The following is a 25,342-nucleotide window of genomic DNA, read 5'->3' as shown; positions in this document are numbered from 1 at the left end:
TGAGACAATAAAACCCACTCAGAAGGCAACAAACAAAACAAAGCAAAAACAATGGAGCTGCTTACCATCAGTTGCCTGCATTGTAAAATCACAACAGCCATCACACAAGAACCTCTGAATTTACTGAAGCGTATTAGCTCAGAGTAATGTTAGTACTGACGGGCGGGTATTCTATAAACGGGATGTTTATTGGTGAGGCACAGACACTGGTGCGTATTGACATATTGCAGAAAGGTGTTTTAGCTGAGCTGACCACAGAGATGGAACTAACACTTCATTTAAAAAGCACTTTCGAAGTTAAAAGATCAAATAAAACACAAGCTATAAATATAGCACAGTTACATAGTCTGCAATTTTGCAGAGGCTATGGTGGGTGAGCAAGTTGAAAATCCTACAGTGCCCTAATCTGACTCTTAAGATAAGCATAGTTATAGTTGTTACATGTAACAACCTAAAATTTATACTACTAACTAGCTTAGCTAGATAAGTCTTCAGAAATAGTCGGCTTTAAAGGTTCACACTATTTGATAGGACCCGTAGAAAAGCTTCAAATATTAGAAGCTTGATTGCAGCAAGGAAAGTTTAAGTTTTTGAACGGTGTGGTTTAAACAAATATCATCAGCTTGTCTGAAAACAAACAGCAGTCTTCAGTATCTTTTAGACTTTTTTTGATTTTCAGAAAAATGACCTGTCAATAAATGTTTGGAGATTACATCATGTTAAACAGTAAAACCTTTATTTTTTGGTTTTAGCACACAAACTGCAAAAGCGGCTCCAACACAGTCTAATAAAAATGCCCATCATTCAAATAATACAGAGCTGAATATTAATCATACCTCGAGTGGGCACTTTAAAAAAATATATAAACACATGATCTTTGTCTGAAGCATATTATGCCTCTTTGAGCCACAGATAGCATACAAAGTGACTCGATGGCATTTAGTTTTATTCAGCATCAAGATAAGTAATAATGAGTCTGTGTCCTCACTGAGAAGTTGAATGGTCAGTCAGCAGAGAAAGCATGCCTTTGGCCACACAGGAAACTGCTCCACACTTTGCCTAAGGTGAAACTAACACATTTGCCTGGCCATGAATTTCCTATGAGGAGTCTTTTCATGTGGAAATTTTAAAAAGAACTCACACCTTTTAAATTGCAAATTAGAAAATATCAATGGGCTTTCAAGTGTTGAATGCCAATTAAATCCTCTGTTAATAACTCTATCTGTAAGGTGAAGGACACTGTTTGGTGTCCTACAAGGAGAAATATTGCCTTCTGTGTAATTAGCATTGCTCATGAATTAAGCCCTGCACTATTACACAGTGAATGTAAACAAAACATCAATTCCAGCCACCGTCTAAATGACAAAGCATTTCTTGTAGTTTTGTCTGTTTTCAACACTTTTGCAGGTTTATTATTGTCCATAACCCACATGTTACTGATAGGTTACAGGTGGGTGTCATCAACCATTGCACCAGGCAGTGGCTTCTGTTGTCTGCGACAACGACCAGCACAAACAAGACCTGCAAAAGAAGATTTCAGAGCCTCCCTTAATTAAAAGTAATGAGGCCACGATGGAAAATACCCAATTACAAGTAGAGCTGAAACGATTAGTCACTTAATCAAGTCAGGCAACAGAAAATTAATCTCTTTGTTGCTTTCCTTTGAGGATAAACGCTTAATGTGCACCGCTTCCAGCTCCTAAATGTGAATATTACAGGTTCTCTCTTGCCCGTCTTTGAATAAAGTGAATTTCATTTGGACTTGTCACTGTTACCAAATTTTCCTATTTGACAGCTGGGATTTTTCCGCAATTATCAGGCGTTTGATAGACTAAAAACATAATCAATTAAGCAAGACCGCAATCCAGTGTGATTATGAGCCCTAAATACAAGTTCCAGGAGGATTACCAACAGTATGTGCAAAGTGTGTGTAATTAAAAACGATTAAACTCTACATTTTACAAATATTTAATTACTGATACATAAAATATAAGCAGAATTCTATTATTGTTGCACTAAAGGACACAGTACACAGCACTTAACGCCAGCAGCAGTCCTATGGACTACATTTCCCGTGCACCCCTGTCGTCCCGCCCACATACCTCTGGCGTGCGCTCACGCTGCGCTGTGGGGATCCTGCTCAGCGCGAGTTGCCCCAACAGAAGCAGCGAGGCTCACGGTACAAAAGTTTCTCCACAGGAATGGGCAAGTTTGAGAAGAACGCTTTTCTTTTACACCTCACCCCCGCGATCCCCACAACAACAACGGATTGGATATAAGGACAGACAGACAGCTCCAGATCTGGACTTTATTTCGTCTTCGTGTTTCTTTTTCTGGGGGTGATAACTTGGATTCATCTGAAGATAAAAGCAAAACAAGTTGGGAGGTGTTCGTTTGGGGGGAAAATGCGTTCCTCTACGCTGCCTCGCACTTTTGCAAAGTTCGCTGTGATTTTCCTGCTATTGTTGAGAGTGGAGAGCGGATCTGGTACTAACGCCAGGACGTGTCCGTCTCCCTGCGCTTGTCTCAGGGAGCTCGTGGACTGCGGTCGGCTGAAAAGGGGACAAACACTACCAGCCGTGATCCCGGAGTGGACAGTTGAACTGTGAGTCTACTGGATCAGCTTTTGATTTGAATCGCTGTGAATAAGGGTTTAAAGCTCTGCGCACCTCTTGGGGAACAAGTTTAGTTTTCTTGAGATGAGATGGGATGATCCGCATTCCTGTCGCACTGAAAAGGGAGCGGGTTGTAAAGTAGAAAAAGTAGAAGAAGACTGACTTAATTTGCTTTGATTTTATTGTTATTTGCTATAGATCCAGTCAGGAGTCCAGAAAAAGTTGCGCGTAATGGTGACCTTAGTCATGAATCCGCTTGTGTGAGTTATATTCACTGATCCTTTTTAGCAACGTGCCATTTATGTGAGGGAAGCGTTAAACACACCATACATACACCAAACCCCCCTTTCTACATAACCTGCAGTTAATTGTGAACAAATCCGCCGAGCGACTGCAGGTACTGGGCGTTTAGTCAGGCTCTCCCATGGGCGATCGCATCATAGAAGCAGCTGCAGAAGCTGCCAGTAAGCAGTTATTAATGAGCATAAGTGCTGTTAATAAAGAAGAATATTGCGTTTCGATTTGAAAGACGAGCATCTACACGTTTATCCGCACTGTTTGGGTGTTTTCCCTGTCCAGATTTTTAGTGTCACAAACCCCCGCGGGCCTCCCCACAGCCATATAAGCGTAAACCAGATGCAGTCTGGTTGCAGCACTGAAGTCTTTCCTCGACTCAGACCTCCATTACTCTGTCCACAGGCTGCTTTTGGTTGAGCTTGGCCTGCGGCCTTTTTTGAAGCTGGGACACCATATCCAGCTGTAACAGCGTGATCCTAGATGTGTTCTACTTAGATAATTATTCTTAGTGACTTATTTTTTTACATCCTGGCTTTAAGGTGGAGTGCTTGGTTTTTATTGCCCCGTGTTACAGCGCTTGATTTCGGTGCTTGGTTGTAGTTCTTGCCCTGCTGCTGCTGAGTGAGTTTTCTCTCTCCCTAAAATGTGCTGCTCTGGAAACTTGAAGTTGCCAGAGAAAACAGACCCAGCCTGAGCCTCATAACCGAGGCCCAGTCTTCCCAAAAAAACAAAAAAGTTCCATATGGGGGGAAAAATTCTTTTCACTCTGGCATGCTAATTTACGAGTGGCTCTCCAGCACATTTTAAACCCCTTAGACCGCCCGACCCTTTGTTTTCCAGCACCCCATTATTTCTGCTGAATTAGCAACACAAGAGCCAGCGATGGTACTGATTAAGGGGGAGCGTGTAGGATTAGTCTCAGAAAGAGGAGGGGGGCATGGAGAAAGTATGGAGAAGTAGGATTAAGCCTCACATATATGAGGGGACGTTGAGAGAAAAGGCAAAAGATTAGTCCAATTTTTAAACTGAGAACATATTTATTAAATGGAAAGTGCACCATTTGATTTTTAGTTCCTTTTAAAAAAAAAGTCTCAGTTGCATAATGTTAAACATATATAGTCAAGTCAAGGTAACTTTATTGTACCTCGACAAATACATGATTTTTAGGGAGACCCAATATCACAGAAGGATAGATATACTGATAGTGACAGGGTTTCTACATCAAAATGTCTACTTTGCATTTTATGTTTTAAAAATAGTTTTTATGTGAGTGAATCTCAGACACCACATTTAAGATATAGATATATCTGTCATGTGGCAGTATCAGTCGACTGGTCTCTGAAATGTAGTAATGACTTGATAGTACGTCATAAATGTGAATTTTCTAGCACATTAGCCAAATTTTAAAATTAGCCTAATTTTAACTAGATACTTGTTTAGTACTTGAATAAAGTATTGAAGTGCTAAACAATGCAATGTTGTGGTAACTTACTTTTACTTTGGGCTGCTTCCTCATACACAAACTTTGTTAGGACATGCAACGCTGAAAAAGAGGTGAAAAAATTAGTAGTACAGTACCTGATGAGTTTAACTAGCTAAAACTAGTGAACCCCAGCTGCTAGCCAGTTAAACTATTAGTTTTTCTATGACATTTGAAATGTGACAAATAGTGTATATTTGATTAAACATTTATTGGATAACTTTACTGAGACATTCATTTGACCAGGTAGAAACCATAAGAACATTTTCTTAAAAGTCACGTTCCATTATAGCTGATGCTAAATCTGTTTGCTACTTAGCTAATTCCTTAGTGTGGTGTCTAAAATCTGAAAGCCAGTAGTTGCTACATGCCTTCCAAAATCCTATTTTTTGTGGTTGGTATTTTAAAGCTGAGAATAATTTAAGTTTAACTGTAGTTTGTGATGTGACAGTCAGATTTCAGAATCAGAAACTTGTGGCTAACTTGTGGTGTTTATGCATCGTTAGAGAAACAGTTGTCATATTTAATTTGAAATCTTGTTATTTCCCCTTTTATTGTAAAATGTTAATGACAGCTCTTGTAGTGTGTAGAGTAGCTCATTCATTTTCTTTAGTGAGTGATAAGTACATTTTCACCAGCCCAGCAGATATAGTTGTGCAGCCTGCACGCAGCACTGCCTGTTATCTTGCTCCTCTCAGAGCCTGCTTTGTGAGGGATATGAAAGTGTCATGGCTACTCACGGTTTATCTCAGGAGTATGATAGGGCACCTTTCCCTTATGGCCCCCAGCGCTGGAGCTGTAACAACAACAACAACAACACACAGCTGCATGCTTGGAGGAAAAAAATGGGGGGAGGGGGTGAAGGAGGTTAGTTAGAGTAAAACTCTGGTTGAGTGGCTTGAGAAACTTTCCACCAAAGAACAAAAACAGGCCCCAGAAAATTCAACAGGGTGTTTCAGGCGTATGAAAGGCGTCCCTCTCACTTTTCCCGGCATTGAGAATACATTAGCAGTTGTTAGGTTCTCCCCCTCCTTCCAGAGCTGCTTGATGGATTCCAGATGAGGGAGGTAAGGGGGGCGAAGAGGAGGAGGGGAGGTGTAAAAAAAAAGAAAAAAGTGTCTGGCACCACAGCGTCGATCGTGCGCAGCAGCATCAATAACTCCAGTGCTTTATGGCGCACGAGGCTCTGCTTGCCAGATTTCTTGAGCTGGTTTTCAGGCTCCTTTTCAAAAAAACAGGCAGCAAAAACAAGAGTCTCACCCTGAGTGAGCTGCAGCCAAAGCTGCTTCAGACGAGTCCAAGACCAGGCTCGTTTTGAGCCAGGCCTCCATCCAAATGGGGCTCAGACAAAACCAAGACCAGATCAAATTGAGCAATATTCAAGACTAAAACAAACATACTCATACTCATACTTCTAAATAGAGTATTATATTCAGGAGTTTCCAAAATTGTCAAAACTTTAGAGGAGTTGTGATTGCTAGGGGTTTTTGAGGTCAACTACACAACTAAATAACACTGAAAGTACATGTTCAATACATGTTAGATTTGATTTTCAGGATTTGTAAATATCGAAGTCAGAAAAAAGGGATTTACGAGTCCAGACACCAACAAAGACGTCCGGACAGAGACTCAGTTACTAACAAACCTCTGCCGACTCCACTCGTCCCTTTTACTCTCCCCCCCCCCCACCACACCACACACACACACACACACGCACACACACAATAAGTTATCAGGTTGTAGGTTTTTGGCTTCTCTGCTGATGTCTGGTTTTGAAGGAAGCTGTTTTGGCATCAGCTTTTTCTGCTGTGTTTCAAAGGAGAGACCAAATGTCAGAAGCAGCCTTTTAACTTGTGAAGCATTCAGAGGGGAAAAAGTTGTATTGGAACTTTTTTTTCTCTTGCTTTGAGATGTTGTCCAATATTGGGCACTTCTCTAAAACACCTCAAACAATCTTAATGTTGCTGCTATTTGACTGTATTTCAAAGGGATATACCTGTGGTTTGAAACCAAAGTCACGCCCACCCTTAAAAACAACTGGAACTAAAATTCAAACCAGTCGAGGGACTTTGTTTAAAATTTGCGACTTTATTTGCGACTCTAAGCATTCTGTTACGTCGTGGAGCTTTAACCTCGTAGTTACATTACAGTGAGTTTTTCTTTGATCCGCTTTCACTGTTCACAGTTTTAAGGCACAATAACACACCAAATTTGTATGTAATTATGTTTGCTGCGCAGACCCAAATGTAAGACTGTAGCAGCTGAAAACTACAGTGCGTGGGGTATACTTTTCCCTTAATTTTTCCTTCTTTTTTTTTCCCGCAGGGACCTGAGCCACAACAAATTGCAGGTGCTCGACAGCACTTTGTTTTCCAAACTACAACATTTAAAAGAAATGTGAGTATGCCTCGTGTTTCGCAGCACATTTCAGAGCAAACTCGGGCTTTTCCAAAACAGTGTGTCTCTAACTCTTCTTTCACCGTGTCTTTTTTGATGATATATTCAGAAAGCTGAACCACAATGGACTGGAGGAGATACCAGATCTGGGCCCTTACGCCTCAAACATCACAGTTCTTATTCTGTAAGTAAACCTTTCCTTTAAATCGAAAGCTTCTCTGGATTCTCACCTCAGCGTGGTGTGGAGGGTAATTCTCCGCCGGGGCTGTCATGGCTGGTTAAACTAGCGAGCGGGGAAGTGGTTCCTCCCCCTCCTCCTCCTCTCTAGAGAGCAACCCATTTGACTGAGCTGGTTCCCAGACGGGGCAGTCAGAGAGATGGCAGTCAGCCCCAGACGGGTCACGTGTTTCGAGACAAATGCCATCAACAGAAATGGGGAAAAAAAAAAATTTTGGTGGCTTTCACTGCTTGTTGGTGTATTTTTAAACTGGAGGCAGTGACGTGAGACTGGGAAGAAAGAAAATCTGTCATGTGAAAAAAAAAAATTTTTTTGGTGTGATCCCAAGTGGATGGGTCACGTCCAGTCCTTTAAAGAGAGTTGGAAGAAAATGCTTCAAGTTTTAACATTGTCTTGTTGTATCAGTTTTTCTAACTTTTGTTGAGAACGATCACTTCGTGTGCTTGAGTGATGCTGAGTATGCAGAAGGCGATTTGACTTGTCGTAGTCGGTCCCTGTCAGATTTTAACCAGTATTGTTGTGCAATACGTGCTCTCGGGGCAACGCCAGATATTAGTGTGTGAAACCGCAACAATTTTATTTGCTTTCTGTGGCACGTCTCTCAAAACCAGCCAAAGTGAAGTTACTGTGGAGGAATGTGCCTCCACTCTGAGCTAGATGAGGCCTTCTCCTCATCAAGCCCCAACACGAAACCCCGCGGTCGCCACAGGGCGTGCAGTCTTCAGTCAGTCAATTGACAATTTGTTTACAGATTTCACTCAGGAGCGTCACCTCCAGCTATAAGTTTCTTAGCACAGAAACATGAGTAGGGTAGACTTTTTTTTAAAATCCAAAAACCCTTCATACTTTAGAGCAGGGATGTCAAACTCATTTTACATTACAGCCCAGTTTGAGCCTTAGTGGGCCGGATCACTGAAACTCTGTTTTCTGTCAGTGTAAAGAAGTTTAACTACACATTTAATCGCTAACACATTTTAGGTAAACAAGTGCGACTGCAACAGTACATCTTAGTTTTTATTCATGATTTAAAAATGCTGCTATGGTAAATGAAAAAGTTCTGTAACCTACTGCAGAGACTGTCCTGTAACTATAAAACAGAAAGTTTTTGTTCATTCAGAGAAAATGTCTGATATATTTATTTATACTGTGAATCCATTGTTTGTTTGTTTTAAAAACCCTTTCTAAGCACTTAGTGAATGTGAATTGTTTGTCTATTACATAATTACTTTGGTCTAGTGTGAATGGCCAAGGGGGAGGTGTTTATCAGTAGGAAACTGATGTTAAATTTTGTTAACATAAGTTAAAATTCATTCTCTCCTTCGTATTGTTCAAAGCCATGCAGTGGGCCAGATTGGAGCCTCTGCTGGGATGATTCTGCAAATGGTTTTGCAAATGTTTGAGCCATTTTTGAAATAAAACATACCATTTAATGCTGACAATTAGTGAAAAACAGGATGCGCGAGAAGCTGTAGCTAATATTAGCTAATACACATTTCTGCTAGTCTTAACCATGAACTGTATAACAGATGGAACTAGCTTCCAGGTTTGAGAGGTGGAGCCAGTGTTGAAGTACCTTTAAACTGTATTCTATTTAATTGCCACTAGGGGGCGACTTCTGGGGTTACAAAAGGACATAAGGTTTAAAAGAAAACAGCTCTTGTTTTCCTTCTCGCAAACATTCTCCTGATGAGTTTATGGGTTCAGTCACTAGTTTTAGGTCATGCTAAATAAAAATTGAAGTTTATTTTTGTACATTTTGGTAATTCTAAGAGTCAGAAAGGAGAAATATCAAAGTTATGCTCATTGGCTAACAACTTATCAATCACAACACGTTAGCAAGTAAATGTGAGGTGAGCTCTCTTTTGTCTCGGTCGTATTCAACTCAATGAGATGGCAACGCCCACGCAGGGCTACGTCCATCTTTGAGCAGTCTTTCATTTAAACAAACTATTCTAGTTAATAGCTACAGTTTGTCATGCTAATTTTCTGGAAGTGGATAGTGCCGTGGAGCTTCATGAATCCTATTTTGCTGACATACAATTTTTTTTAACCAAAAAGCTCACAATATGCAGTTCAAGGTCTGTTTTAATTTGAGAAACATAAAAGAATGTTCTGTGAAACATTGCCTGTGCTATATAATTAAGTAAATACTGGCTATTTTGCCTTAAAAAAGATCACATTGCAAAACTGTGGTTATCAGCGGGTTTGCCAGCATTCAAAAACTCCCGTATTTGTCAAACCCAAAACACACCGCATTGTAACTCTGTTATTGTTGTCAAGCACAATTCATCTGAAATATGCAAAAACCAGAGTGAAGAAAACGAGCTCACGCAGAAGAAAACGAAGTGAACACTTGCTCTCTCACTAGCCATCCTCCTCCTTCAGATGAAATGGCACAGTGTGTGATTTTTCCCTCCAGTGAAATATTTTTCCAGAATTTCTCTCCCTCCTTTAGTTTCTCCAAGCTGGGATGGTTGTAAAGAGGGGGGGGAAAGACCTCGGGGTATCGAATACCACTTATTCAAACAGCCAGTCAGACATAGCGGCAGCTCTCGTCGACTTCTTTGACCCCGTTGCTCTGAGTAAAAACAAACGGCAATAACCCTGCAGCTGGTAGTAATTGAGTCGTGATCAGTTTAATTAATTGAACAATTTCCCAGGAATTTATGGAGGGGGTGAACCCCACCACCACTAAATCCCTTTGCTTGTGTTCAAGGAGGGTTCAACAAATGACCATAGAGATTCCAGGTTGGATTAGGTGTATAAGGAGGTGAACCTCTGTGTTCCTCAGGAAATGGGAACCTTGTTGAAATGAAGAGATCCAAAGCAAAATTGGCACAGATAAAGTAATTGTTTGTTGAATTTTTCATGTGATTCAGCTGCTAATGAAAATGTTTGTTGGTTTGCTTTTGATAAATCAGGGTTTTGTTGAATCTGTTCTTTAAAAATCCCGGCGGTATTCCTTTACAAGGTGTTTAGTTGTTTTTGCCTGAGTATGGGTTAAGCTAAACATGATTTGATGCTAATTGAGTTGTTGGTTTACTCCAGATAAAAGACTATGGCAGCTTTGTTATGTGAGGAAGACGGCTGTGAGGTTAGTGTGAGTTGTGTTAGCTGGTTTCAAATATACACTATTTGTGTTAGATTTAGAAAAGTGTGTCACTGTAGCGTTTCTTTAAACTCAAAGTTAAAAATGTCTGCCTCAGTGCTTCAACCAGATGGTTTGATGGACAGTTAAACTTGAGAAACTGCAATTAAATGAGGGATTAAAAGTTTGTTTCTTGTTGTCGTTGTCTTTTTCGCTCTTACCCATGCTCACTTCCAGCTCCATACTTTGGTTGTTGAGGTCTGCTTAAGTAGAATTGTATGATTAATAGTTGAGAGGAATCCGTATACCAGCCCTCGTTCGTCTTTCTGATACAAGCAGTTTTTGCTCCTCTACCCTAGGCCCTGTCCATGCATACTCGGGCATTTTATTAAATGTTACTTTTTCTGTGTTTTGGCCTTTCAGCCACATTTAAAAATTAAAAATTGAGCTCCTTCTAGGGTTCCTTCTGTTTCTACGTTTGTATGTAGACAAAGAAATCAGAGTTTCTCTTATATCTTAAAAGGAGTGTGCCTGTATCTCTTTTACTAATGTAATACTGTGTGCCGTGTTAGTCTTTGTAAGCTTTTAATTGGCAAACATGTGTATATGTTTAAGGATATATGGCCACCAGTTGCTTTGGCATGTTCTTGACAGTCTCATCTTTTTCGTGTGGACAACGATGTTTTTCAAAATGAACTTGTTTGAAACAAATACCTGTGAATGTGTAGCCGGAGAAAGGCCACTCTGTTTTTTAAGCCAACTTTCTTCTGATTGGCTGCCCCTCATCACCAGAAAATATATATTTACAGATTGTGGGCAGAACTCCTGTGTGTAGGTCAGAGGTTGACCATATTAGGGTTATACACTCTTACTGATGTCACACAGAGCCAAGAGCAGAAAAAAGTGTCAGAAACAGAGTTCTTAGAGCAGTCTGAAACCGGAGGTTTTAGCTGAAATTGTTACTATTTGACTATGTTCACTATTGGTATTCAGCATTCTAACATTATGTATTTGATAGAATTTAAGAAATACAACAATGTGTTTTAGTACTTTGTGCAGTGCAGAAACGTACAGCCTTAAAGACATCCTTGTTCTACACAAGCGTCCTTCAGTTCACGTTAACACAGTGTGTTCTTCTCACTGACTGACGTGTTAAGATGATCTGCCATTTAAGTGAGATATGCAGATATGTGCGGAGCTTAATATGGCGTCTCAACAGTGAAGCACAGCGCTGGTTTTCATTACAGGCGCCACTGCAGAGAGGGAGAGAGTCATCAGATGGCTTCTGCAAACTCTGTTCTTTTTCCAATAGGAAATACCACACACACACACACACACACACACACACACACACACACACACACACACACACACACACACACACACACACACACACACCACAGGCAAGATACATTTAGAAAAAAAAGCAACTTTCCATTTAAAGAACTTCCCCCTCCAAAAGTATTATTTGCCAGTCACTGCAGCGAGCTTTGCTGAACACGGGGCAGTAACAATAAGAAGCCTCGACGAGGATCTCAGGTTTTTGCAGTGAGTAAATGTGGTCAGCTCGATGGCGGCTGAGGCCAGAAATACTATCGAGCTATGCAACAAGTGCTGACAGGTATAAGCTTGTGTGAAACCTTTGTCTTATTGGTGTAATAGGCCTGTGAGTATAAAAAGGCTTTACCTGATTATATTGCACATTGCAAGCATTTGAGAAGGTTTGAAAAAAAGACCATTACATGCGATTAAATCGTTTTGTAGCCACGAAAGCTGCGCAACAACAACGTTACCCATCCATCCATCCATTCGCTTCCGCTTATCCTTTTCAGGGTCGCGGGGGTGCTGGAGCCTATCCCAGCTGTCATGGGGCGTTACCATAGTTTAATAATTATTGCAGATTTCCTCAGTATTCAGCATCCATTGGGCTGTTATTGACACATGCTTGGCCTTCCACGGACTTCCAGAAGCTGCAGCAAAGCCCTGCAATCACACTAGTAATGACTCCATAATCACATTAGATTGAATGAACAAGTTTGGAGTGAGTGGATTTAAAGTGTACAGAGCGCTGTTTGTTTGTGTGTGGCAAGGACTCTTTGAGTGGCAGTGCAGATGTTGAGACTGAAAGCACGGTCTCGACGTACAGTCCCGCAATTGTCTGGGCATGCAGTCGCACAGAGAGTCACACAGAGAGTTCACGGTTGGGTTAATGTTTAAAGATGAACAGCGGAAGATATTTTCTACTGCGAAATAACGGATAGGATTGTGCAATAATTACATGGGAGACAGCGATGATACCATCTAGCAGTCAAATCGAAGGCTAAGCTCTTTCCCCGGGAGCGAGGAGCAGGCACCGAGCCCCTCCACCTGTCCCCTGTTTGAGCTCTCTCTCTGAGCAAAACTGGAAAGACTGGTTCTGTCTCACCAGGCAGCCCTCCTTCTCTCAGCGACCAGTCAGGGGAACATGAAAACTGAGATACAGGTGGTGTGCGGCACTTTTGTTTGGGACCCGAGGGCTGTGATGCACGGAAGGCTCGCTGCAAATCTCCAAACAAAAGTTGCTGACAGTGAGCCAATGTGTTTTACTTCGGTAATGATGTAGTTCGTGCACACTGCAACACATGTTTAGGTTTGACAATTCAGTTCAGTTGAATTTTAATTATATAGCACCAAGTCATGACAACAGTCACATCTATGCACTTTATTTTGTAAGGTAAAGACCCCACAATAATACAGAGGAAACCCTAACAATCAGACGACTGCTTTTGAGAAAGGACTTGGCGGCAGTGGGAAGGGAAAACCCCCTTTTAACAGGAAGAAACCTTCAGCAAACCCAGGCTCAGGGAGGGGCGGCAATCTGCCGTGACTGGTTTGGGATGAGAGTAAGAAGACCGGACAAATTCGAAAAAAGTGGAACAAGAAAAGAAAGTGAAGGCACGCTCGCCATTCTGTGTGACAGTTTAATGGAGCAATGTTTTCATGTGTTTCATGAACATATGAGTCTCCGGCTACGTCTACGCTAATCTGGATAAATTTGAAAATGGTGTTTTCATTTAAAAACGCTCCGCGTCCACACTATTTTCAATCGTTTCCGAACAGTTCTTCATCCACGCTGAAACGACCAGAAATGCTTACGTTCCTTCACTGTACTCGACCTGTGTCATTTCCATCTGCTGCTTATTTACTTTCCAGCTCTTTGAAACATCGTGGTAAAATGTTGAGGAAAAGCACTGAGTTTTTTAAATGGGTTACAAAGTTGCAAAAGCGAGTGAGAATTAAAGAATTTGAAGAAAAGCTCTCTGGAGCAGGTACAACAGCTGTGTGAAGGACCATAAAGCTCTCCAGAGAGTGATCCGTACAGCAGAACGCTGCTGCAGGATTGCTCTCCCCCCGCTTCAGGACACCTACACCAGGAGATGCCGGACTAGAGCAGCGCAGATACTGAAGGACCCGTCCCATCCTGGCAACAAACTGTTCCAACTTCTGCAATCTGGTAGAAGGTTCTGCATCTTCCGGGCAAGGACAGAGAGACTCAAGAGGAGCTTCTATCCCCAAGCCATCCGGGCCCTAAACACACACACCCGCCCGCTCACATCATCTATAATTGACTGAGACAGGACTCTTCCAGACACTAAACCAAGGCACAATGTACATTTCAAATCCTTTAATTTTAAATATGTTTATATTGTCTATCCTGTAAAATAGTCAGATGTCTATTCATATTAATGTACAGAATTCACCTGCTTGCTGCTACTACTGCACATTCACCCAGTGTATATACTATATGTGTATATATATATATGTTCTTCCTCTACACCCCCCCCAATTTTTGCACATGTCGAGGAGCGTGTCAGGCTACATTTCACTGTGTTATACTTGTATAACTATGCATGTGACAAATAAAGAACCTTGAACCTTGAACCTTAATCTTTTTTATGGCTGTCAAAATTGAGAGCAAACAAAACAACTGCTTTACGATGCCGTCCGCCATCTTGGTTGAATTGGTCACATGACTGCATCACATGACTAAAATGTGTCAAGGTTTTCGAAAAGCCCCCATTTTTGCAGTCTACACTGTGACAGCATTTTCAAATGTATCCACTTTGGAGTGCGTTTTCAAAAAGCTCAGTTTTCCTTGACCAAAAACGCCGTCTCAGTGAGGACAAAAGGCCAACACGGAGAGAAAAAGATGCGCTTTCAAACGAAAATGTATTAGTGTGGACGTAGCCTCCATGCCCGCCAAACTCCTCCATCTCTCCCGACTCTTTGCTTCCCATCATATCACCCCGTGAATGAGAAGTTTACAAAAAGGTGTTGCAGTTCCCACCCAGTTCTATGAATCTGCAGCACACCACAGTTTCATAGCAATGTGATGCAGGTTCAGCTAATTTGCATTGGTTAAACATTAATGGCACCGCATCTCATATTAAACCTAAATTATAAAACTGTCCTTGCTTCTTTTCTTTTTTTTTTGGCTGCTGGAAAGAGGCTTCAGGAAAACCTCTCTCCTGGTCAGCAAGGTGTAGCTGGAGGAGGGACTGTAAGTAATGAAAACTAGGCCTGTAGTCTGCTGCTTTGGAGGGAAACCCCCCCCTCCATTCCACTTGCTCTCTCCCTCTCTGGTGCAGAGTCTCATGCACAAAGAGGGCACTGTAGAGGCTCTGTTTATAACTAAGCAGTCCCTGCACTGCAATTTAGGAGGCGTGCAGCTCAGGAAATTGCTGGCCTCTGCTGAGGCATGCTTTCACTGAGGGAATGGTATTCATCAGCCAAGTAATTGGCAGGTTACTTTTTTAAATACCTTGTTGGTAATTACCTTATAAACAAAATAACACATCAGTAAAGTGAAAGCTTGTTTGGTGTGAAGAGCAGCAACATTAATCATATTGAATAATTTGTTGGCTTTTTTTATGAAATGCGCGTGCAACCTCAGCAGAAAAAAAAGATGACATAACTTCATGTTGGGTGGTAAGTTTAAGCTTTAAGAGCGCGAGAATTTGTCATTTTTTAATTCCGCAGCCGAATTTTGGGAACGCGAGTGCTTGTGTATCTGGAAATGTGAAACCGATGCACACCGCTAGCCAAATACATGATGTTTTTGTCATTTATTGGAGCAATGGTGTCTGTATTTTCAGAGCAAACAACAAGATCACTGCGATCTCCGAGGCTCAGCTCCGGCCCTTTCTTGCCCTGGAAACCCTCGACCTCAGTAACAACAATGTTGTGGAAATAAAGTCCGGCTCCTTCCCTGCTCTGCCTCTCAAGAACTTGTGAGTGTTATGATTTTCTTTATCTTAAGAAAAACATTCAGATCAGAGCACAAGCATGGCGCTGTCATGAAACTCATTCATTCAGAGCCAAAGAAAGGTGGTGTTTCCAGCTGTAGTCATTTATATTTGGCAGCATATTTCTGTTCTGGGACCCCACAGCAGTCAGTCGGCACATAACACAATACATTTGATCACAACAGAGATGACAGTTATTAGTCAGAGATGGCATGAAAATGGGTGGAGGTGGATTGCAAAGCAGCTTGCAGATGCACACTAAATGTAGGCAGGTTTAATCACTCCATCTAGTTCAACAGTAGATATTGCAGTTTTTCTGCAGTACATTTTTATTTAAAGCAGATTTTACAAGCATATCTTCCTTTTTCAGGTTCCTCAACAACAATCGGTTATCCTCTCTGGAGCCTGGCTGCTTTACCAATCTGTCGAGCACGCTGCAGGTTCTCCGGCTCAACCGCAACCGCCTCTCCAACATAGGACCCAAGATCTTCACTCTGCCTCACCTACAGCATCTGTAAGCAAAAAAAATGACAAAGGCTTGCTAGACAGTTTGACCATCCATCCATCTGTAGGACTTACGGCTCTGGGTCATCGGGGTAATAGTCTAAACAGAAAAGCCCAGATGTCCCCCATCCCAGCCACCATCGAGGTGTTCCCAAATTTTGTTGCCCCATAATTCCACATTTTCCTCTGGCTTCTAAGGGCTGTTTATCCATCTAGATTATTTTGGTATTGGTTTCCCAATTTTGGACATCGCCTGTCACTTGCCATGTTGGGCTCATGTGGAAAATCCACAGGCAGTCTCTTTATACTAAATTCCACCTGAAGGAAGCTCGCCCACTCTATTGCCATATTCCACGACCTGACTTGTTGCACAGGTTGCTATCGTGGTACCACGTTGGAATTCACTGAGCTCCTGGGAGCGACCCATTCTTTCACGAATGTTTGTAGAAGCAGTCTCCATGCCTGAGAGATTGATTTCATCCACTTGTGGCCATGGACGTGATTACCTTTAGCAGTATAGTGTATCCACCTGTGGTGAGAGATGCATGCTGGTGACACCTCGACAATAGAGCTGTCCTCCTCGACTGAGTTGTAGTGTGAGCGCGGGGCATGCTTGTACTGCTTTTCACTGTGAAAATAGTTTGAGTCCTGTTTCCACTTTAAACTTTCTGCGTGCGTTTCAGAGAACTGAGCAGAAACCGGATTCGCAGGGTGGATGGGCTGACGTTCCAACACCTCCCAAGTCTTCGCTCCTTGAAGATACAGAGAAACAGCCTCAACCGCCTGATGGACGGATGTTTCTGGGGTCTCAGTAATATGGAAGTCCTGTAAGCATTTTTTGTGATATGTTTTATTCCTGAAAGGTAATGTTGTTTGCAGAATAAAGTCTCACTGTGTGTGTGCACGTGTGTGTGTGCAGGCAGCTGGACTACAACAACCTGACAGAGGTTAGCAAAGGCTGGCTGTACGGCCTGCTGTCTCTGCAGCAGCTCCACCTCAGCCACAACACCATCAGCAAGATCAAATCTGACGCCTGGGAGCCCTGCCCGAAACTCAGTGAGCTGTGAGTCCACCTTTTTTTTCTCTTTCCCTGCCGTCCCTCTGGATATTTCCCCCCACTTTCTATTCACACTCTGAACTCCCAACACTTCTCCGTGTTGCCCTCTCCTCCTCTCTGGCACTCCCGCCTGCCCTTCCTCACACTCCAGTTCCTCCCGTCGCCAATACACCCCGAACCCGACACACACACACACACACACACACACACACACACACACACACACACACACACACACACACACACACACACACACACACACACACACACACACACACACACACACGTAGACAAAGCAGTGTCTCTTGTGCTCTGCCAGTCAGTGCCAACATTAAAGCACTGCCAAAATATTACACACCCCTTTGCCTCCTTTCTGCTCTGCTGTCACTTGAGCCAAAACATTGGCCTCTGGAAGTCCCGTTAGTTGTTTGTTTTTTTTGGAAATTCCATTATTAGTTGCATTTTCGTTTCTTTGAAATACCCACAAAATTGATTTCTCAAGCCATCAACGCACGTTCCTGCGAGCGGATTGAATTTCCTTTGTTGTGGTTGTTGTTTACAGCGGTGGCCGGTTTTAGTGTTCGCCATGTCTGGAGCTTTTTTTCACGGATAGCTTGTTTTTTTCTTTTCTTCCTTCTTCCTCCCTCTCTTTCCCCACTTTTTTTCGCTCTTATCACACAAGCCTGGGAGTAAACAAGTCGCCTGTGGGTTGTGAACGTGTTCAGCTATCTTGATTTGTTCTCATCAGAGTTTACTTTGAGGGAAAAAAAAGTATATTCGGAGTGATTCACAAATTCTTTTTTGATGCAAAATTTGATCTCTGCAGACTGATTGGAGATAAGGTTGGTCTGGAAATATAAAGAGTAAAAAAAATGGCAGTTCTGTTTTGTTTGTTTTTTTAAAATATGAAACATGAAGCATCACAACAGCCGAGCCAGTTTGTAATCAGCGCTTTGCAGAAATGTATTTATTATTACCTTCTTGTTTTTCCCATAGCAACCTGTCCTCCAATCACCTGTCCAGGCTGGACGAATCGGGATTCGCAAATCTCGGCGTGCTTGACAGGCTTGACGTTGGAAACAACCGCGTGAGCTTTATCGCTGATGGAGCTTTCCGTGGTCTCTCCAACCTGCAGATGCTGTAAGTTGTATTCACTGTTGACTAAGTAGTGCCTTACTCTCTTAACAAGAGTAATTTCTTACACAGCTTGTTGACTTATATTTTGCTTTTACATGGCCCGAGATGATAGACAGTACAAGCTGCCCTCCATGAGACGACCACACCATGGTGATAGCCGGGGTTACAATAAGACTGTCAGTCTTCTTTCCTGATGAGCTTATGAGTATTAAGTCATTTCGGGCCATACTGAATAAACAACTAGGTCTTTTTGGTTTTGGAAGCCAAGGTGCAGATGGTAAAAACGCTAATCTGGATACTTTAAAACAGGACTGCATGAACCAATGGATGGTGTCACGGCATCTACGTGCATCTCTTATACTGTCTATACCTGAGATGAATTGTTACATGTTTGCAAGTTAAAATTATAAACCTGCTGCTCCGTGCCCACACATAAATCCTTATATAAAATAAGAACATGCACATGATCTTTTATTTAAGTTTAAAAGACAAATCAAATTTTGGCTGGGATCAGCAGCCATATTATGTTACCATAAAATGCATTTTATGCCTTTATGCAAGAGCAAGCAAAGTGTCAGTTTTGTGTTAGCAGCAGTGGATAGTCTTTCGTGGCCTAATCACGGTTTGCACTTTATTGTCTTGCCCTCTTGCACTACAAACAAAAATTAATGTAATGTAAGTAAATGTAATGTGATTACTGCTTGACATCTAGCACTGATTACTGTAAGTAGTTTCTAGATCATCGTGTAGAACGTTATTCACACTGTTGTTCTGAATGTTTCATTTCTCTACCTTTCTAAAAACAGCAGTACCACTAATCATGTTTCGTTTAAATTGCTCGAACACTTAGAAAATCCTTACCTACCCAGTCTTAACCCAAAGTTCATTGGCATACATATCGAGGCAAAATAGATTTCAAACTTTTCTTTTCAGGTTCTCCGTGCTAGGGAAAAAGAACACAGCTTGTATAAAAGAAAGAAAGAAAAAAAACCTTCAGAGAGCCACAAACCCAACCTCAACACCCCCCTCCTCCCCACACACATACACACCATACACCCATCGTCCCCTGTTCCCACAGAGAGGCTCCCTAACATTTTTCCCAGTTAGGTCTTTTTAACTAGAACCAAATGTCTTCCTTAGGTCATCGTAGGGCAGGTGTGCACCTAGTTAGATGTAGATTGCTTCAGGCCTTCAAACCAAATGCCCCCTACACACACACACACACACACACACACACACACACACACACACACACACATACATACTTCCTCAGTTTGTATCAGCCCTAGCAGGCGTGTCGAGGAGAAAAAGAACTGTTTGAAAGCAGGAAAGCCGCTCGGGGATCAAAGCAGGCAATTTCTCAGGGAAATGCTTTGCTTTTACTGATGTTCATACCCTAAAACTGTGTATTTAGTTGTTTTGCGTGTATTTTTCTTTCTGTGGATAGCAGGATAAATGTAACCATATTTTTTCCAGGAATTTTTAGTTTTGGTAGCAGAAAATGTTTCATCAACATCAACAGTTGGTTACAGTCTCTCGATTTCAAAGAGACATTTTTTTTTCTGTGTAATGTTTCTTTTTTTTCAACCTCGTGTTTTATTTCTATTCCCACGGGAGTAATTCTGAAGTTCAAAGTTCTAACTCAAACATTGAGTGGAAACTTAATGTTCTCACTGAAGTAGTTCGCATGTAGAGACTAGACTTGCTAGCTACTTGAGTTGTTTCCACAAAGCCAACGTAATATAACGCTGAAAATGGCTGAAATATGTAAACTCACAAGGACATAGCAAAATAAGCAATTAATGTCAGGCGAGCTTAACCAGTAAATATAGAAGGATATGTTGGTTTTGGTCCATTTTAGAATAAACAAAGTGTCTTTGTGTATGTTAAGATTTTGGTAAACTCCTTTGGGGATGATCACGTACAGATTTAAATTGCACGTGGAATATATCATCCCCTCGAATGAAATGAAGCACAGCTTATATTGCCGAGCTTCCTTGTAAAACTTTTTTCCACTATGCAACACAGAAATGCCAAAGCAGACTTTTAAAAAGTGCCACCACGGCCAAGATGCAACTTCCTGTTTGGGCACGGGGCCACTTTGTAATTTTAACATCTCGAGCATTTTCCCTCCATCACGCGAAATGTAAAGCCGCATAAAGTTTTATTAACATCACAAGCGCAGTTGTTTTCTGGGTGTGGATTTTTTTTCTTCCTTTTTTTTAAAGTGCTTTTTATGTTTGCTTCTCCTGAAAGGGATCTCCAAAATAATGAAATCTCCTGGACTATCGAAGACATGAATGGACCTTTCTCTGCTTTGGACAAGCTGAAAAAACTGTGAGTGTGGGATCATTTTGCCATAATCCTAGTGGAACACAAACAATGTAAGGTCACCGAGTCAAAAGTGAGGTTGGAAATTGATAAGACTTTTGTTGTTTTCCCAGATTTCTGCAGAGGAACCAGATCCGCTCGGTGACCAAGAAGTCTTTCTCAGGCCTGGACGCGCTGCAGCACCTGTGAGTCGGCCTCGTGTTTCACTGATTGTTTCCAAAAGTCCGAGCTGTAAACTAACCAGGGTGAATCACACTAAGACAGAGAGGCTGTTTGTTTCTTCTCCCATTCCTCCGCTTTGATGTGGAATCAAGAAGAAAACTCTGCCATTAGTATCTTTACATGTGTGCCAGACTATATCGATCACTGAGGCAAGTGGAGATAAGTCTGTGTGTGTAAATGTGTGTGTGTTGGGGATGGTGGTGCAACAGCTGCATTTGATTCTAATTAGAGTTTTTTCCCAGCCGTTGCCAAAGCTCAAAAGCAGCCCAGCGTTGGGCCTCTCTTGATTAATGCAGCAAACTGCTGCACAGAGTTTTATTGTTCTGGAGCCCAGACTTTTTCTTCACTCGATTGAAGTTTTTGTAGCCTTCGCTCCACACGGCTGATGTCGGCAGAAAAAGCTGCCATCTTTGTGTGGGGATCTTAGCGGCCCTAATTTTCTTCTCTCTTTCCGCTCCGCAGAGATTTGAGTAATAACGCCATCATGTCCATCCAAGCGAACGCCTTCTCCCAGATGAAGAACCTGCAGGAGCTGTAAGTGTCTACGGGCAGCTTCAGTTAGTGTTTCCAATGTTGATGTGGGACAGAACACCAGGTGAAACTCATTATGGTCTGCTGGGAAAAGTCTGCAGCAAACAGTGCTTACTCCAGTGTTAATAACGGGTTCACGGTTTTCTTTGTGTCCTTCATTATAGGATAGCTTTCGCTGAAAAACCCAAGCAAAGCAATCTTTAAATTTATTCAAATTCAGTGCAAGTCTTGACAAATTACATACACAGTACACCGGATTAATGTTTCCTAAAGAAAACAGGTGCATTGTAGTTGGATTTTAGGTGATATTTTAGTATGTCTGTTCGTCTATATCTACATTAAATATCCAGTATAAATACCAAACAATATATGAATCTTATTTTTTTCCTAAACGTATTCACTTCTCCTAAGAAAAACACTCTACATTTACCTGATTCATATACACAAACCGATGGTCTTGTACTGATAAAAATCTCCCTCTGTAGATTCCACTGTGGTCTTTATTTGACACACGGCTTTACCTTCATCGGCTGTGTGAGGAAACGCAGACTACCAGCCATTCTAAATATTACTGCAAAGTGAATTAAACGCTTCTGGTATCTTCTCCCCCCGGCAGGCGTCTAAACACCTCCAGCCTCCTGTGCGACTGCCAGCTGAAGTGGCTACCCATCTGGGTGGCAGAACAAACCTTCCTGTACTGCATCAATGCCAGCTGCGCCCACCCGCAAATGCTGCAGGGCAGGAGCGTGTTCGCCGTCCGCCAGGAGGAGTTTGTGTGTGGTGAGTGATGCTTCCACTTGGTGCGAGACCTTGACACAAATGTCCCATAATGTCTGAGAAACAGCCATTTATCCACGACAGGTTTTCCACTCACAGACTGGCCCAGATTGTTGGGTATTTTCCTCCTTGACTTCTGGGTTTCGAGAAGGAATATGATAGAAGTTTACTACGTTTTTCCTCCAGGGCCCCATCTGCACTTAGTTACAAATAAAATCCTAAGATTTACGCTCGTGTCTTGGCTCTTTAAAATAATGATAAGGACTAACAAAACATAACATCATATCAGAGCTGATCTGCAAGGTGTCGTTTAACCTGACAATTAAAAAGTTATCTGAAAGACTTTCTTGATTAAGAGATATAGGAGGTCCTCAAACCTTCTGCAACTGAGGATATAATGTCAGTTATTAAAATCCAAAATCTTAAAAAATGGGAAATTGGAATGAGCTAAGAAAATATAAACACGTTATATATTTATATATGTACTTGCAGCTCAAAAATTCCTTTTTCTTATTCACACAGAGGATTTCCCAAAGCCTCAGATCACTGTGCAGCCGGAAACCCAATCGGCCCTCAAAGGCGCCAATGTGACGTTTGTGTGCTCTGCGGCCAGCTCAAGCGACTCGCCGATGACCTTCGCCTGGAAAAAAGACAATGAGGTCCTTAATGATGCGGAGATCCACAACCAGGCCCACCTACGGGTGCAGGGGGGAGCAGGAGGTGAGACGGAGGTGACGGAGTATACGACCACATTGCAGCTCCGAAACGTCGAGTTCTCCAGCGAGGGGAGGTATCAGTGTGTGATCTCCAACCATTTTGGATCTTCGTATTCTACCAAGGCCAGACTCACCGTCCACAGTGAGTTTGGAGTGGGATGTGTCATTTTATGGGCACGCACCTTTAAAGATCCTAAACAGTCTAATCAGAATGTATTTTGGTCTTTTTCCAGTGCTCCCTTCCTTCACGAAGACACCGATGGACTTGAGTATCCGCGCCGGGGCAACGGCTAGGCTGGAGTGTGCTGCTGTTGGCCACCCTTCCCCCCAGATCGCCTGGCAGAAAGATGGAGGCACCGACTTTCCTGCCGCCCGTGAACGCCGGATGCATGTCATGCCTGAGGATGATGTCTTTTTCATAGTGGATGTCAAGACTGAAGACATTGGCGTTTATAGCTGCACAGCTCAAAACACAGCTGGAGCCATTTCTGCAAATGCTACACTCACAGTTCTAGGTGAGAGAAAGGCACCAATTTCAGGTCCAAAGTCTTATATGTAGAAGTTGTTGGCCCATTTAAACTCTATTCTTGTGCTTGTCTTACAGAAACACCGTCATTTCTCCGTCCACTCATGGATCGCACCGTGGCCAAAGGCGAGACCGCCGTCCTTCAGTGCATTGCTGGCGGTAGTCCTCCCCCAAAGCTGAACTGGACCAAAGATGACAGTCCATTAGTGGTTACAGAGCGCCACTTCTTCGCAGCTGCCAACCAACTCCTTATCATTGTTGACGCCGCAGAGGCAGATGCAGGAAAGTATACTTGTGAGATGTCCAACACTCTGGGCACAGAGAGGGGCAACGTTCGACTGACGGTTGTGCCGAATCCCAACTGCGACTCTGGAGCACAGGGCGTCGTTGGGGTGGGTATTGGAGCTGGGGCAGGATCTGACGATGATGGGTGGACCACAGTAGGCATCGTCATCATAGCGGTGGTGTGTTGTGTGGTTGGTACTTCCCTGGTTTGGGTAGTCATCATCTACCACACCCGTCGAAGGAATGAAGACTGCAGTGTCACCAACACAGGTCAGTTCATGGGGCTTATTTAATTATCATTCAGTACCTGATTTCTTTTTCCTTGCATATTTAATATATAATAATGAAAGCAAAACTTAATCAAGTGTTCTTATGCTTTAGATGAGACCAACCTGCCTGCCGACATCCCCAGCTACCTGTCCTCTCAGGGCACATTAGCAGACCGACAGGATGGTTATATACCGTCTGAGAGCGGTAGCAGCCATCAGTACATGACGTCTTCTATTAGTGGTTTCTATCTGCAGCCCAAAGAAATGATCGGTAAAAAGCTGCCTTTTCTTCTTTGTTTCCAAAGGGAAAGCTGTAGAAACAGTAGGGTTTTTTAGTCGAGCCCATTCATTTGTCCTGACAGGTCTTTGTCATTTGGATACAGGAAGTGAAGTGGACATGGAAGTGGCCATTGATCCTCTGCTTTGCCATTACCAAGGTCCAATTGGCTCACTGCTTCAGAGAGATAACATGTACTTGACTGACCCAACTGAAGTCTTCACAGGTCTGCAAAATAGTCTGGCAACATTACTGTTGTTCAGCTATAAAAATCTATTCAAGTGTATGTGACGTACTTTAAAAATCTCAGACTCTTTATAAAGATTCTGACTGTTTTTCAAACCCTTCAGGTTGTTCCACTGACCAAAGGTCAGCTTGTATGGACTCCTACAACGGCAGCCTGACAAACTCTAAAAGGAGGGACTACTTCCTGACCGAGCATTTTGACCTCTGCTCGTCCACTGTCCTGACCCAGCTTCCCAATGCTAGTTTGCATCATGCTTCCTCCTACCATCAGAGCGACCATCGTTCATCAGTGGAGGAGGGGGATACGGTTGATTATGGGAGACCTAATGAATGTCTCTCCCCCTGCAACACCTTCATGGGTAGGTCTTAAATTCATGTTTCCCAAACCGTTCTTACTTCAGAATTTCCTGTGCTCCGGCCTGACTTCTTGTTGCACGTTTTCACTCAGGAACATTTGGGAAAGCTCCCAATTGGAGGCCTCAGGACCTTCATCCAGGATTCACCCCACTGTCAGTAACACAGAATGGCATAACTCTGCACGAGAATCCTTATACTGCTCCGGATGCAGAGTCAGACCACAAGGAGTTCAACGACTCTTCATCAGAGCAGAGCAACAGTGTGTATGAACAGCCATTTGACAACACGCGGACTGATTCCACCTCACAGTGTCTATCGAGCACTTAGCTGAGTGACTGAGCTCCAGTGAGCTAGTGTTTTTCATGAAGAGAACCCAAAAAAAGAACATTTCTACCTCACTGAATGTACACTTTTGCAATAAAAGGACTCCTCATGTGGACAACGAGTGAATGTAAAGGACAATTTAATGTTCCTGCAGAAAGAAAAAGAAACATATTACCAGCTGTTGTTGAGGATACAGATTCTGTTAAATATTAAAGATCAATATATACATTTTTTTATCAAAGTTTATTATATTTTGTAAATTGTATATAAAAAAGATTTCATTATTTTTGCTTACATTTTGAGTACTTTGCAGCTCTGCCTATTCACTTATTCCAGCTTTGAATGAAGCATTGTTTTGCACATACATTATGTAAACAATAAAA

At 42.3% G+C, this 25,342-nt stretch overlaps 1 protein-coding gene across 1 annotated transcript; it reads left to right on the top strand.

Moving 5' to 3' along the window:
* Positions 1-2,099: 2,099 nt before the first annotated feature.
* Positions 2,100-25,185, top strand: lrig3 (leucine-rich repeats and immunoglobulin-like domains 3). Its single transcript, XM_026147291.1, has 19 exons — positions 2,100-2,605; positions 6,718-6,789; positions 6,899-6,973; positions 15,251-15,385; positions 15,771-15,914; positions 16,588-16,731; positions 16,824-16,967; positions 17,958-18,101; positions 20,355-20,435; positions 20,543-20,614; positions 21,114-21,185; positions 21,799-21,962; positions 22,482-22,817; positions 22,909-23,190; positions 23,280-23,756; positions 23,868-24,026; positions 24,139-24,258; positions 24,383-24,637; positions 24,727-25,185. The coding sequence occupies exons 1-19, from the start codon at positions 2,406-2,408 to the stop codon at positions 24,960-24,962; spliced, it is 3,312 nt and encodes a 1,103-aa protein (XP_026003076.1). The 5' UTR covers positions 2,100-2,405; the 3' UTR covers positions 24,963-25,185.
* Positions 25,186-25,342: the final 157 nt, after the last annotated feature.

Source organism: Astatotilapia calliptera, chromosome 17 (genome assembly GCF_900246225.1).
Source record: "Astatotilapia calliptera chromosome 17, fAstCal1.2, whole genome shotgun sequence".
NCBI classification, from domain to species: Eukaryota; Metazoa; Chordata; class Actinopteri; order Cichliformes; family Cichlidae; genus Astatotilapia; species Astatotilapia calliptera.
The sequence above is the reverse complement of the archived record's forward strand: the minus strand, read 5'-3'. Positions and strand labels throughout refer to the sequence as shown.

Excerpts from the sequence above, each read along its gene's own strand:
- lrig3 (XM_026147291.1), top strand. The coding sequence starts at position 2,406 with ATGCGTTCCTCTACGCTGCCTCGCACTTTTGCAAAGTTCGCTGTGATT. Across the intron at positions 21,186-21,798 it reads ATGAAGAACCTGCAGGAGCT|GCGTCTAAACACCTCCAGCC; the intron begins GTAAGTGTCTAC and ends TCCCCCCGGCAG. Across the intron at positions 24,259-24,382 it reads CCCAACTGAAGTCTTCACAG|GTTGTTCCACTGACCAAAGG; the intron begins GTCTGCAAAATA and ends CAAACCCTTCAG.